Source organism: Haliotis rufescens, unplaced genomic scaffold (assembly GCF_023055435.1).
Source record: "Haliotis rufescens isolate VD_foot unplaced genomic scaffold, xgHalRufe1.0.p SCAF_154, whole genome shotgun sequence".
Taxonomy (NCBI): Eukaryota; Metazoa; Mollusca; class Gastropoda; order Lepetellida; family Haliotidae; genus Haliotis; species Haliotis rufescens.
Window position 1 is genome coordinate 154,992 of NW_025963840.1, and position 14,668 is coordinate 169,659.

At 46.5% G+C, this 14,668-nt stretch overlaps 1 protein-coding gene across 5 annotated transcripts in view; it reads right to left on the bottom strand.

Annotated features, from left to right (window-relative positions):
• Positions 1-14,668, bottom strand: part of LOC124117209 — a 41,261-nt gene that overhangs the window by 25,689 nt on the left and 904 nt on the right. For all 5 annotated transcript variants that reach the window (XM_046478976.2, XM_046478974.2, XM_046478977.2 and 2 more), the window contains exons 2-5: positions 6,534-6,570; positions 3,704-3,850; positions 2,925-3,055; positions 788-920 (exon numbers count right to left, since the gene is read on the bottom strand). In XM_046478976.2, the coding sequence (XP_046334932.1) occupies positions 788-920; positions 2,925-3,055; positions 3,704-3,850; positions 6,534-6,570 (448 nt within the window). The remainder of the gene's footprint in view (positions 1-787; positions 921-2,924; positions 3,056-3,703; positions 3,851-6,533; positions 6,571-14,668) is intronic.

The window sequence follows — 14,668 nt, forward strand, 5'->3', positions numbered from 1 at the left end:
TGTGCGCGTGTGAGTGTGTATGTATGAGTATGTGAGTGTGTGTGTGTGCGCGTGTGTACGTGTATGTATGAGTATGTGAGTGTGTGTGTGTGTGTGTGTGTGCACGCGTGTGTGTGTTTATGTATGAGTATGTGAGTGTGCGTGCGTGTGTGTGCGCGTGTGTGTGTGTGTGCGCGCGTGAGCGTGTATGTTTGAGTATGTGTGCGCGCGTGTGTACGTGTGTGTGTGTGCATGTGTGTACGTGTGTGTATGTGTGCGCGCGCGTGTGTACGTGTGTGCGTGCGTGCGTGCGAGCGTGCGTGCGTGTGTGTACGTGTGTGCGTGTGTGGGCACAAGCAATATAACAAAGGGACGTTTAATACTGAATAGACTATAAACATATGGTTTACGTGGCATGTCATAACACTGACACAAAAAGCAGCAGTCATCATCGGGAAGTCACATGTCATACAAAGTTTCCATTTTTTATGTTTTGCTTTCTTTCGGTAAACAACACCTTGTATGGGGGCACGGGTGGCCCAGTCGTCTAAGGCGCCGCAATTCGCTGTTCAGAGTTGCGTCCCTCAGGCACGACAGAAACCTATGATTGTGGGGTTCGAGTCTCGGTTCGCCCCGATTATGTTTCTAGGTTTGTCAGCACCATACCCGTGCTCGTGGGTTTCACCGAAGTGGTAAACGTCTTAGACCTGCATCACTTCGGGCTTCCCTCCCACATTAAGCTGACACGCCGCGATTTAACTGGAATACTGTTAAAAGCGGCGTTAAACCCAACTCACTCACTCATCACCTTGCACGGGCTGAAGTGTGAAGAACTCGATCTTGGACTTGGATTCTGGTGACATTGGCAGAGTGAACATCTCCATACGATACAGGAAGTTCGTGCCCCCGGGGAAACCCACCATCTTCTTCTTGAATTTCAGCTGAAGTGAAAACAATGTTGATGTTATGTATAGAAAATATGACAGGATTAAGGGTTTCATTTGATCACCGTTATAGATTCGAATTGGTCCACCGCAACCAATGATTGTACGTGACGATCAAATGTATCCGGTGATCAGGTTCGATGACTTGGTTGATTGGGTTGATCGATGCTCATAATATCAATCACTGTTTTGTCTGGTCCAAAGTATTTCAATGCTGGATTATATAACAACATGTTAACAACATAAGTGAATGAAGCATGTCACTCGCTATGATTTACCAACGAATCCATGGCCTGGTTCCAGCAAGAAAGAAACCAGTGAGTATGGTTTTACGCCGCTTTTAGAAATATTCCAGCAATATCACGGCGGTGGTCACCAGAAATGGGCTTCACACATTGTACCCATGTGGGAATTCGAACTCGGGTCTTCGGCATGACGAGCGAACGCTTTAACCACTAGGCTACTTCACCGCCCCACAAGTGAATTAAGAGACCAATAAGCACACAGATAACATCGGCAATATTTCTGGTGCAACATATGCCTTGAGGCCTCAACTCTACACTTTGCTTAAATTTAAGGCAACAGTAGAGTTCGCGAAAAGTTCGTAGTGCCGAGGCGACGTTAAATTTGAACTCACTCACTCACTCAAGTTCGAAGTAGGGCTAATTCGCCTTCAGTGGGTTATACATGGCCTGGTGTCATCGGCTGACATGCGTCACTATGACACCGAAAAGCGACCGTATGTAGTCACGGGTGATGAGATCCGTGAAGATTCCGGGGTAGAATAGGTCCCCAGAAACCCATACTTGCCGTAAAAGGTGACTATGCTTGTCGTAAAAGGCGACTAACGGGATCGGGTGGTCAGGCTCGCTGACTTGGTTGATACATGTCATCGATCCCAATTGCGTGGATCGATGCTCATGATGTCAATCACTGGATTGTCTGGTCCAGACTCGATTAATTTACAGACCGCCGTCATATAGCTGGAAAGTTGCTGAGTGTGGCGTTAAACAACAAACAAACAAAAATCCTCCGCGAAAGGCAATGCTTGTCGTAAGAGGCGGATCGGGTGGTCAGGCTCGCTGACTTGGTTGATATATGTCATTGTTGTCTGGTCCAAATTCGATTATTTACAGACCGCCATATAGCTGGAATATTGCTGAGTGCGGCGTTAAACAACAGACAAACAAACACACAAACAAACAAACACGGGTGATGGAAGAATGTAGTGTATATAAGCGCGTGAAGTGCTCACGATGCACGAGTTGGGAACTCGATTTAAATACTGCTTACAGTAGTGAGTGAGTTGGGTGATGCAGGTCTAAGACGTTTACCACTTCGGTGAAACCCACGAGCACGGGTATGGTGCTGACAAACCTAGAAACATAATCGGGGTGAACCGGGATTCGAACCAACAATCATAGGTTTGTGGCGTGCCCAAGGGACGTAAGTCTGCACAGCGAATCGCGGCGCCTTAGACGACTGGGCCACCCGTGCCCCCACTGCTTACAGTAATACAACAATGCCAAATGTGAATTTCTTTTCATGACCAATGATAATCTGAATCAGTGTTTAAAATCTGTCAGGAAATCACGACGGGTGCATGGCTCGAGTGAGTGAGTGAGTGAGTGAGTATGGTTTTACGTCGCTTTTAGCAATATTCCCGGCGGGGGATATCAGAAATGGGCTTCACACATTGTACCCATGTCGGGAATCGAACCCAGGTCTTCGGCGTGACGAGGGAACGATTTAACCACTAGGCTACCCGACCGCCCCTGTATGGAGCTAACTTTAAAGAATCATCGAGTCATTTTCAAAGCATGACGGACCTTCAGAAACACGTGGTTTAAATACTTCACAATGGAATTCTCTTCCTGCACTCGTCCACAGTACGACGACATAATCTCGCTAAACAAGGTCAAGATTACTTTTCCGTTGAACCCCTTGACCCTGACCTTGTTGTGGGTCAAGGTCAATGTCATTAATCCTATTCATGCCTACCTTGTAATCCTGGGACGTGAAGTTGTTTTGAGAGAAGTCGAACACTCGGCAGTAGAACTTCTGCTCAGGAGAGATCCCTGAAAACCTATTTATCTCCACGTAGAAGCCCTTCAGGTGCTCAAATCCCGCAGCTGCAACAGCAACACATCCCCCATCAGATACAGAGAAACCATTTCAATCCAGACTCCCTCCAGTTCAGTGAGTGAGTGAGTGAGTATGGTTTTACGCCGCGTTTAGCAATATTCCAACAATATCACGGCGGGGGACACCAGAAATGGGTTTCACATATTGTACCCATGTCGGGAATCGAACCCGGGTCTTCGGCGTGACGAGCGAACGCTTTAACCACTAGGCTACCCGACCGCCCCCAGAATATTCCAGAAATCTATTCACTCACTCACACGCTCACTCACACACTTACTCATCTACTCACTCGCTCACTCATTCATCCATTCACTCTCACCGCTAACACGCTCACTCACTCACTCACCTACCAATCCACCCACTCACTCACTCACACTCTCACTCATTCATTCAGTAACTCACTCACTCACCCACCAGTCAACCCATACCCTCACTGTGGAGGTCTTCAGCAACCCATGCTTGTCGTAAAAGGCGACTAACGGAATCGGGTGGTCAGGCTCACTGACTTAGTTGATGCATGTCATCTTATCCCGATTGCGTGGATCGATGCTCATGATTGTGGATTGTCTCGTCCATATAGCTGTAACAAACAAACAAACACTCAGTCACACGCTCACTCACTCAGTCACCTGTACCTGTCGCAGGGGGTTCCCAGGTGAAGACTATCTGTGGGTTGAGGACACCATTGGGTGCTAGGACAAGCGTTCCTTCCACGCTCAGTGACTGGGGACTTCCCATGAAGTCCCCCTCCACTTCAGGGGGGAGTGTGCCGCCTTCACAACCTGCAGATTATTTATACACATTGTTGTACAAGGAAACATTGATAACTCGGAGTCGAGAGATCCGCACTTCTGATACATGATGATATACAGTAAAATCTGGTAAACTTGACATAATGTGATCCGTACTTCTATACAAGTGGATATATGGTAAAATCTGGTTAAATCGAAATCGATAGATCCGCACTTCGATACAAGGAGATATACGGTAAAAAAATTGTTAACTCGAAGTCGATAGATCCGTACTTCGATACAAGTGGACGTACGGTAAAATCTGGTTAAATCGAAATCGATAGATCGGTACTTCGATACAAGTAAATATACGGTAAAACTGGCTAACTCGAAGTCGAGTGATCCGTATTTCGAGATAAGTGGATGTAGATATTGGACTACAGTGTGTATTCGGATTCTGTCGAGATCACAAGGTTCATGACCTCAAATGTGATAATGTAGATCGAGATTGAGATTTGTTTGGAGAGCACTTGCTACTGAAAACATACCATAAAATATACAAGATAACATTGTCACATCATGAGTCACTGTCGGGGTGTCAGCCTTGCTCCAAGGACAAATAAACGAATAACCTATTTACATACACTAAAAATGTGGGCCTATTTAGTGTTGCGCATTGAGAATGATCGTCACGGTGAGACGAATGCAAATAAAGTAAAGTTATGGGCCGAGTAATCTAAAGCCATCAAGAAATATCAAATCACATTAATTATTCTCAAAACGTTACTCCCATCAACTTTTAATAGTAACCAAAGAACCCTAACATGAATGCTAACAAGTGGCTTGCCTGTCACGGAAAACTCGTGTGGGTTGTCTTCGCTAGATCCTTTTTACCTGTTTATGGTGCAGTTGTCTTACTGAGCATATTCGAAAACGAGGCTGGGGGGAATCCCGAGTGGCTACTAAACACGGGAAATCTTCAACTACGAGCTCGACTTTTTATGGCGAATGGCTTTGCCTCGTTCTAATTGTGACAGATTACTCACTCGTGTGTAGATTTTTCGGTAACAACCGAACACAATGTTTAATCCTCTATATCAACACGAGTTGATAAAAGTGGGAACACTCCGAGGCTTGCCGAGGACTTTTTTACAAGAGGGTGAGATTTTGTTTTTCATCCAACATCCAACCTTTTCAGTTTGTAGACAGTAATAAGCAGTGTCTTAGTGTAAAAAGTACTGCTAACAGCTTCAGTAGCAGATCCATTAGTGATGTCATTTCATTGTGACGTCATGGTAACCAATGACCTCACAATGGTCTGCAAAGCATTGTGATGCAATTTCATTGTAGCGATATCTACAGTGTAGATATCGCTTGATCTCACCCACGCGATATCTCCTGTTGGGGCCAGTTTTGGATGATAAATTACATTAAAGTGGCCCATTTCTCTGCCTACAGCGCACGTTCAAGTAATGTCTAAGGGCCGTTCAATTATCATGGTAATATTTCAAAATCCAATTGACGCCTATTGCGTGTTTACCAGTTCAGCGGGAGTCCCTGCTAGATTTACTGCTCTCATAAAGACGATTGTTTATCGAAGCGTCTTACTACTACTAAAAAGTTGTTTGAATAAAAATCATTTGTACAATAATCACGTTTCCTCGAAATTGTACTTTTTAAGATATATTATAATAATGAGTATGATTGTCATTTACATTGAATTCTTTATTTCCCTTAGCTCAAAGACCGTCCGGCCTGTGTAATATCGAAAGGAAATATTTGTCTCGTATCTGATGACAGAATTATGGATTGAATTATTGTTTGGCAGGACAGCTTAGTGCATACTACTTGGTAGCAGTATTTAAAATACCCCACGCCTCACCTATTAAATAGTATTTGTCTGAGATAATAGATCTTTAGTTGTCAGCTATACAAGTGGCCAAATTTTGTTATATGAAATATCATGATGCGGGCGTCAAACGAACAGACAATAACAATTTACACTAGACCACCGCATTACAAAGTGATAGCTCTTACAGTCAGCTCTCGTAACCTTAAAGCTCAAAATATAAAGCATTCGGGTGGTTATTGGAACATGAAATATATAAATAAATACATTTTAAATCGATCTTGATCTGGTCGATTTCGAATACGTCCCATCTGCAACCTTGACATAAAAGATGAATGCTAAGTATATTTTCCTTTGTTAATGTGTGCATGATATAATGATTTAGTGATTATCGCCCTAAAATAATGCCTTAATCCCAATAGTATTAAATTCAAATCTCTTATTTTCGAAAAATACAGCTATCCTTTGGGTACAAATGTAGATTCATCTACAGTGGATATGTTTGTTTGTTTGTTTGTTTGTTTGTTTGTTGTTTCACGCCGCACTCACCAATATTCCAGCTATATGACGGCGGTCGGTAAATAATCGAGTCTGGACCAGATAATCCAATGATTTTACATCATGAGCATCGATCTACGTAATTGGGATACGATGACATACATCAACCAAGTCAGCGAGCATGATCAACCAATCGCGTTAGTCGCCTCTTACAACAAGCATGGGATTCTGAAAACCTATTCTAACCCGTATGAGAAAAAAGAATAACGCAACATCATTTTTTTATGTGTATGTACCGAATTGTAAACATTCACTGTATCTGTAACATACATGAGCCTGTGACTTGCATACGAAAAAACACTGAACTGGGACAACGTGTCTACTTACTGATTGTTCCCAGCATGGTGCAAGTCAATGGCCCTCTCTGGAAGTAAAGAGCAGTTTAATATCAGCATGTGCACCTTGTAAATGGATGTTCGTTTGTTTGTTTAGGACCAACCCCGTGGTCGAGTGGTAGACCGTCTGCCCGGAGAGCGGAAGGTCCGGGGTTCGATCCCCGACCGCGTCATACCAAAAGACGTTAAAAGATGGTACTTGTTACCCTGTCTGGCGCTCGGCATTAAGGGGCTAAAACAAGGACTGGTCCGCTCAGAGTCAGTATACTGTGTCTGAGTGTGGTATTCATGTTAAACTGCGGCATGGTATCTCGGTGGCACTATAAATCGGCATTAAATTAGTCCGAACTGGTACAAGTAGCCACACACTTCCTTCACGTCGCTACACAAGTGCAATACTCTTGAATGCGACGTTAAACCCCATTTCATCTCACCTCACATTGTCTGTTTAGGAAATGTTTCTAATGTAAAGCTAGGTTACCGGTAGACTTTACCGAGCTCAATTGAATTTAGAACCGAACGCGCCGTGTGAAGTTTCAAATGTTAATTTTAACGCAGATAACCCTGCTCTTCATTGAAAACATGGCGCGTGTGACAATGGTGAACTCTTTGGTGTGAGTAAATATTTTGAGCGAAATAGCATGGGTTAAATCCAAAATATTAAGAGGCTTGTTGAAAATAAAATACTGCGCTGTATGTGCTTAAGCAGTTTTGGTTGTAATTTAAATCATTATACTTCTACTCGAATACAACACAAGCATTGAAAGTGTGTAGCACGGCAACTTCGAAAGCCAGCGTTAAGTGCGCACCCTTGAATAAAATTAGGCACGCCTTGCATGGTTGTGTTTTATACAACACGTCACTGACGTCACACCGCTCACAGGGACGAAACGAAATTGACGACGTTTATAGAAAAGTGCCAAATTGCTTCGTTGGTTGCCGCGATCACTGGGAAGTACACAGGAATAGCCACGGTGTCTTATCGGACAATACTTTAAGGTGAATTTCGCAGAACCCCACTTTTTCCAGATGTTAACATCTGGTCGAAGATTATGTCAGGAAAAAAGCAAACTATCGTATGTATTATTCGGTTTTGTAGAAAGACTCAATTGTAAATCAACGGATTTAGAAATGGTTGTCCTTTATTAGAAATATTTTAGATGAATCAGGTATTTCTTATGTTTGGAAATCACAGAGTTTTATATCCTCCTCCTGGTTGAAATCATCTTTGTCCGAAACTCTCTCTGATACATATTGGAAAACTTGGAAAGCGGCTTATTCAAAGTCAAGTAAATTCTCCCCATTTCTTATTTTTGAATCGGAAATAAACTGGAAACATATTGGCTCAATATCCAACCATACGTGAAGATCCGTCATCAGAAATCTACTCAAAAGAAACTACAAACTTTCTGTCACAGAATGCACACAGGGAGACAAGCATGGCGTACAGGGGGCCGATTCTGTCACTGAAACCACACAGGGAGACAAGTATGGCGTACAGGGGGCCTATTCTGTCACTGAAACCACACAGGGAGACAAGTATGGCGTACAAGGGGCCTATTCTGTCACTGAAACCACACAGGGAGACAAGCATGGCGTACAGGGGGCCTATTCTGTCACAGAAACCACACAGGGAGACAAGTATGGCGTACAGGGGGTCTATTCTGTCACTGAAACCACACAGGAAGACAAGCATAGCGTACAGGGGGCCTATTATGTCCCGAAACCACACAGGGAGACAAGCATCGGGTACAAGTGGCCTATTCTGTCACTGAAACCACACAGAGAGACAAGCATGGTGTACAGGGGGCCTTTCTGTCACTGAAACCACACAGGGAGACAAGCATGGCGTACAGGGGACCTATTCTGTTACTGAAACTACACAGAGAGACAAGCATGGCGTACAGGGGACCTATTCTGTTACTGAAACTACACAGAGAGACAAGCATGGTGTACAGGGGGCCTTTCTGTCACTGAAACCACACAGGGAGACAAGCATGGCGTACAGGGGGCTATTCTGTCACTGAAACCACACAGGGAGACAAGCATGGCGTACAGGGGGCTATTCAGTCACTGAAACCACACAGGGAGACAAGCATGGCGTACAGGGGGCTATTCAGTCACTGAAACCACACAGGGAGACAAGCATGGCGTACAGGGGGCTATTCAGTCACTGAAACCACACAGGGAGACAAGCATGGCGTACAGGGGGCTATTCAGTCACTGAAACCACACAGGGAGACAAGCATGGCGTACAGGGGGCTATTCTGTCACTGAAACCACACAGGGAGACAAGCATGGCGTACAGGGGGCTATTCAGTCACTGAAACCACACAGGGAGACAAGCATGGCGTACAGGGGGCTATTCTGTCACTGAAACCACACAGGGAGACAAGCATGGCGTACAGGGGGCTATTCTGTCACTGAAACCACACAGGGAGACAAGCATGGTGTACGGGGGGCTATTCAGTCACTGAAACCACACAGGGAGACAAGCATGGGGTACAAGGGTCTATTCTGTCACTGAAACCACACAGGGAGACAAGCATGGCGTACAGGGGGCTATTCTGTCACTGAAACCACACAGGGAGACAAGCATGGCGTACAGGGGGCTATTCAGTCACTGAAACCACTTAGGGAGACAAGCATGGTATACAGGGGGGCTATTCTGTCACTGAAACCACACAGGGAGACAAGCATGGCGTACATGGGACCTATTCTGTCACTGAAACCACATAGGGAGACAAGCATGGCGTACAGGGGGCTATTCAGTCACTGAAACCACTTAGGGAGACAAGCATGGTATACAGGGGGCCTATTCTGTCACTGAAACCACACAGGGAGACAAGCATGGCGTACAAGGGGCCTATTCTGTCACTGAAACCACACAGGGAGACAAGCATGGGGTACAGTGGGTCTTTTCCGTCACTGAAACCACACAGGGAGACAAGCATGGGGTACAAGGGGCCTATTCAGTCACTGAAACCACAGAGGGAGACAAGCATGGTGTACAGGGGACCTATTCTGTCACTGAAACCACACATGGAGCCATTCATGGCGTACAGGGGGCTATTCTGTCACTGAAACCACACAGGGAGACAAGCATGGAGTACAGGGGAACTATTCTGTCACTGAAACCACACAGGGAGACAAGTATGGCGTAAAGGGGACCTATTCTGTCACTGAAACCACACAGGGAGACAAGCATGGAGTACAGGGGGTCTATTCTGTCACTGAAACCACACAGGGAGACTAGCATGATGTACAAGGGACCTATTCAGTCACTGAATCCACACAGGGAGACAAGCATGGCGTACAGGGGGCCTATTCTGTCACTGAAACCACACAGAGAGACAATCATGGGGTACAGGGGACCTATTCTGTCACTGAAACCACACAGGGAGTCAAGCATGGCGGTACAGGGGGGCTATTCTGTCACTGAAACCACACAGGGAGACAAGCATGGCGTACAGTGGGCCTATTCTGTCACTGAAACCACACAGGGAGACAAGCATGGCGTACAAGGGGCCTATTCTGTCACTGAAACCACACAGGGAGATAAGCATGGCGTACAAGGGGCCTATTCTGTCACTTAAACCACACAGGGAGACAAGCATGGCGCACAAGGGGCCTATTCTGTCACTGAAACCACACAGGGAGACAAGCATGGGGTAGAGGGGGCCTATTCTGTCACTGAAACCACACAGAGAGACAAGCATGGCGTACAAGGGGCTATTCTGTCACTGAAACCACACAGGGAGACAAGCATGGCGTACAGGGGGCCTTTCCGTCACTGAAACCACACAGGGAGACAAGCATGACGTACAAAGGGCTATTCTGTCACTGAATCCACTAAGGGAGACAAGCATGGGGTACAGGGGGCCTATTCTGTCACTGGAACCACACAGGGAGACAAGCATGGCGTACAAGGGGCTATTCTGTCACTGAATCCACTAAGGGAGACAAGCATGGCGTACAGGGGGCCTATTCTGTCACTGAATCCACACAGGGAGACAAGCATGGCGTACAGGGGGCCTTTTTGTCACTGAAACCACACAGAGAGACAAGCATGGCGTACAGGGGGCCTTTCTGTCACTGAAACCACACAGGGAGACAAGCATGGCGTACAGGGGCCTATTCTGTCACTGAAACCACACAGGGAGACAAGCATGGCGTACAAGGGGCTATTCTGTCACTCAAACCACACAGGGAGACAAGCATGGCGTACAAGGGGCTATTCTGTCACTGAAACCACACAGGGAGACAAGCATGGCGTACAAGGGGCTATTCTGTCACTGAAACCACACAGGGAGACAAGCATGGCGTACAAGGGGCCTATTCTGTCACTGAAACCACACAGAGAGAAAAGCATGGAGTACAGGGCACCTATTCTGTCACTGAAACCACACAGGGAGACAAGCATGGGGTACAAGGAGCTATTCTGTCACTGAAACCACACAGAGAGACAAGCATGGAGTACAGGGGACCTATTCTGTCACTGAAACCACACAGAGAGACAAGCATGGCGTACAGGGGGCCTCTTCTGTCACTGAAACCACATAGGGAGACAAGCATGGCGTACAGGGGGCCCATTATGTCACTGAAACCACACAGGGAGACAAGCATGGAGTACAGGGGACCTGTTATGTCACTGAATCCACACACAGAGACAAGCATGGCGTACAGGGGCCTATTCTGTCACTGAAACCACACAGGAAGACAAGCATGAGGTATGGGGCCTATTCTGCCAAGGAATACACACGGGGTGATAAGCATGAGGTACGGGGCTATTCTGCCCAGGAATACACACAGGGAGACAAGCATGAGGTATGGGTCTTATTTAGAACCAGGATACACACAGGGAGACAAGCATGAGGTATGGGGCCTATTCTGCCCAGGAATACACACAGGGTGACAAGCATGAGGTATGGGGCCTATTCTGCCCAGGAATACACACAGGGAGAGAAGCATGAGGTATGGGGCCTATTCTGCCCAGGAATACACACAGGGAGACAAGCATGAGGTATGGGGCCTATTCTGCCCAGGAATACACACAGGGAGACAAGCATGAGGTGTGGGGCCTATTCTGCCCAGGAATACACACAGGGTGACAAGCATGGGGTATGGGGCCTATTCTGCCCAGGAATACACACAGGGAGACAAGCATGAGGTATGGGGCCTATTCTGCCCAGGAATACACACAGGGTGACAAGCATGAGGTATGGGGCCTATTCTGCCCAGGAATACACACAGGGAGACAAGCATGAGGTATGGGGCCTATTCTGCCCAGGAATACACACAGGGTGACAAGCATGAGGTATGGGTCTTATTTAGAACCAGGATACACACAGGGAGACAAGCATGAGGTATGGGGCTTATTCTGCCCAGGAATACACACAGGGAGACAAGCATGAGGTATGGGGCCTATTCTGCCCAGGAATACACACAGGGAGACAAGCATGGGGTATGGGGCCTATTCTGCCCAGGAATACACACAGGGAGACAAGCATGAGGTATGGGGCCTATTCTGCCCAGGAATACACACAGGGTGACAAGCATGAGGTATGGGGCCTATTCTGCCCAGGAATACACACAGGGAGACAAGCATGCGGTATGGGGCCTATTCTGCCCAGGAATACACACAGGGTGACAAGCATGAGGTATGGGGCCTATTCTGCCCAGGAATACACACAGGAAGACAAGCATGAGGTATGGGGCCTATTCTGCCCAGGAATACACACAGGGAGACAAGCATGAGGTATGGGGCCTATTCTGCCCAGGAATACACACAGGGTGACAAGCATGAGGTATGGGGCCTATTCTGCCCAGGAATACACACAGGGAGACAAGCATGAGGTATGGGTCCTATTCTGCCCAGAAATACACACAGGGAGACAAGCATGAGGTGTGGCGCCTATTCTGCCCAGGAATACACACAGGGAGACAAGCATGAGGTATGGGTCTTATTTAGAACCAGAATACACACAAAGAGACAAGAATGAGGTATGGGGCCTATTCTGCCCAGGAATACACACAGGGAGACAAGCATGAGGTATGGGTCTTATTTAGAACCAGGATACACACAGGGTGACAAGCATGAGGTATGGGTCTTATTTAGAACCAGAATACACACAAAGAGACAAGAATGAGGTATGGGGCCTATTCTGTCCAGGAATACACACAGGGAGACAAGCATGAGGTATGGGTCTTATTTAGAACCAGAATACATACAAAGAGACAAATATGAGGTATGGGGCCTATTCTGCCCAGGAATTCACACAGGGAGACAAGCATGAGGTATGGGTCTTATTTAGAACCAGAATACACACAAAGAGACAAGAATGAGGTATGGGGCCTATTCTGCCCAGGAATACACACAGGGTGACAAGCATGAGGTATGGGTCTTATTTAGAACCAGAATACACACAAAGAGACAAGAATGAGGTATGGGGCCTATTCTGCCAAGGAATTCACACAGGGAGACAAGCATGAGGTATGGGTCTTATTTAGAACCAGAATACACACAAAGAGACAAGAATGAGGTATGGGGCCTATTCTGTCCAGGAATACACACAGGGTGACAAGCATGAGGTATGGGACCTATTCTGTCCAGGAATACACACAGGGTGACAAGCATGAGGTATGGGACCTATTCTGCCCAGGAATACACACAGGGAGACAAGCATGAGGTATGGGGCCTTTTCTGCCCAGGAATACACACAGGGTGACAAGCATGAGGTGTGGGGCCTATTTAGAACCAGAATACACACAGGGTGACAAGCATGAGGTATGGGGCCTGTTCTGCCCAGGAATACACACAGGGAGACAAGCATGAGGTATGGGGCCTATTCTGCCCAGGAATACACACAGGGTGACAAGCATGAGGTATGGGTCTTATTTAGAACCAGAATACACACAGGGTGACAAGCATGAGGTATGGGGCCTATTCTGCCCAGGAATACACACAGGGAGACAAGCATGAGGTATGGGGCCTATTCTGCCCAGGAATACACACAGGGAGACAAGCATGAGGTATGGGGCCTATTCTGCCCTAAGAATACACACAGGGAGACAAGCATGAGGTATGGGGCCTATTCTGCCCAGGAATACACACAGGGAGACAAGCATGAGGTATGGGTCTTATTTAGAACCAGAATACACACAAAGAGACAAGCATGAGGTATGGGGCCTATTCTGCCCAGGAATACACACAGGGTGACAAGCATGAGGTATGGGGCCTATTCTGTCCAGGAATACACACAGGGAGACAAGCATGAGGTATGGGGCCTATTCCGCCCTAAGAATACACACAGGGTGGCAGGCATGGGGTACAGGGGGCCTATTCTGTTACTGAAATCCACACCGGAAGACAAGGATGGGGTACAGGTGAACTATTCTGACTCGGAAACCCGGAAACGAACCTTAGTTTTGTCTGTTTAACCTTGCAACCGATGTCAGAGTGACACGGCCCAGATTCATAACCAACACCTCAAATATTAACACTGCTAATTGAGAGGGGCTTACTCAAGGTTCGGCCATGTCTGTGCTGACATTGACCTGATTTGTGTCCCAATGCAGACTAATCTTGGATCGGGTTTCTACTTATCCCATCGTGCACTGTTCAAGCGGACTGACATAGTACCTATCAAAACGTACTTGTTGGACCAATAAATTACGTTATATATCATTGGTTTGTGAGTCGCTGTTTGATTCTCAAAGACTATGTGTTTTATTTCAATAACATGCATTTTATGCCGATAGGACTTAGTGTGTTTGTTTGTTTGTTGTTTAACGCCGCACTCAACAATATTCCACCTATATAACGGTGGTCGGTAAATGATCGAATCCGGACCAGACTATCCAGTGATTGACATTATGAGCATCGATCCACGCATTTGAGATACAATGACATGCATCAACCAAGTCAGCGAGCCTGACCACACGATCCCGTTAGTCGCCTCTTACGACAAGCATAGTCGCCTTTTACGGCACGCATGGGTTGCTGAAGACCTATTCTACCCCGGACTTTGTTCATGTATGTCATCGAATGTCTAAGACCTACATCACTTCGGTTTTTCTTCCCACATCAATCTGTTAACGATACTGTTGGACAAAAGAGACTATATT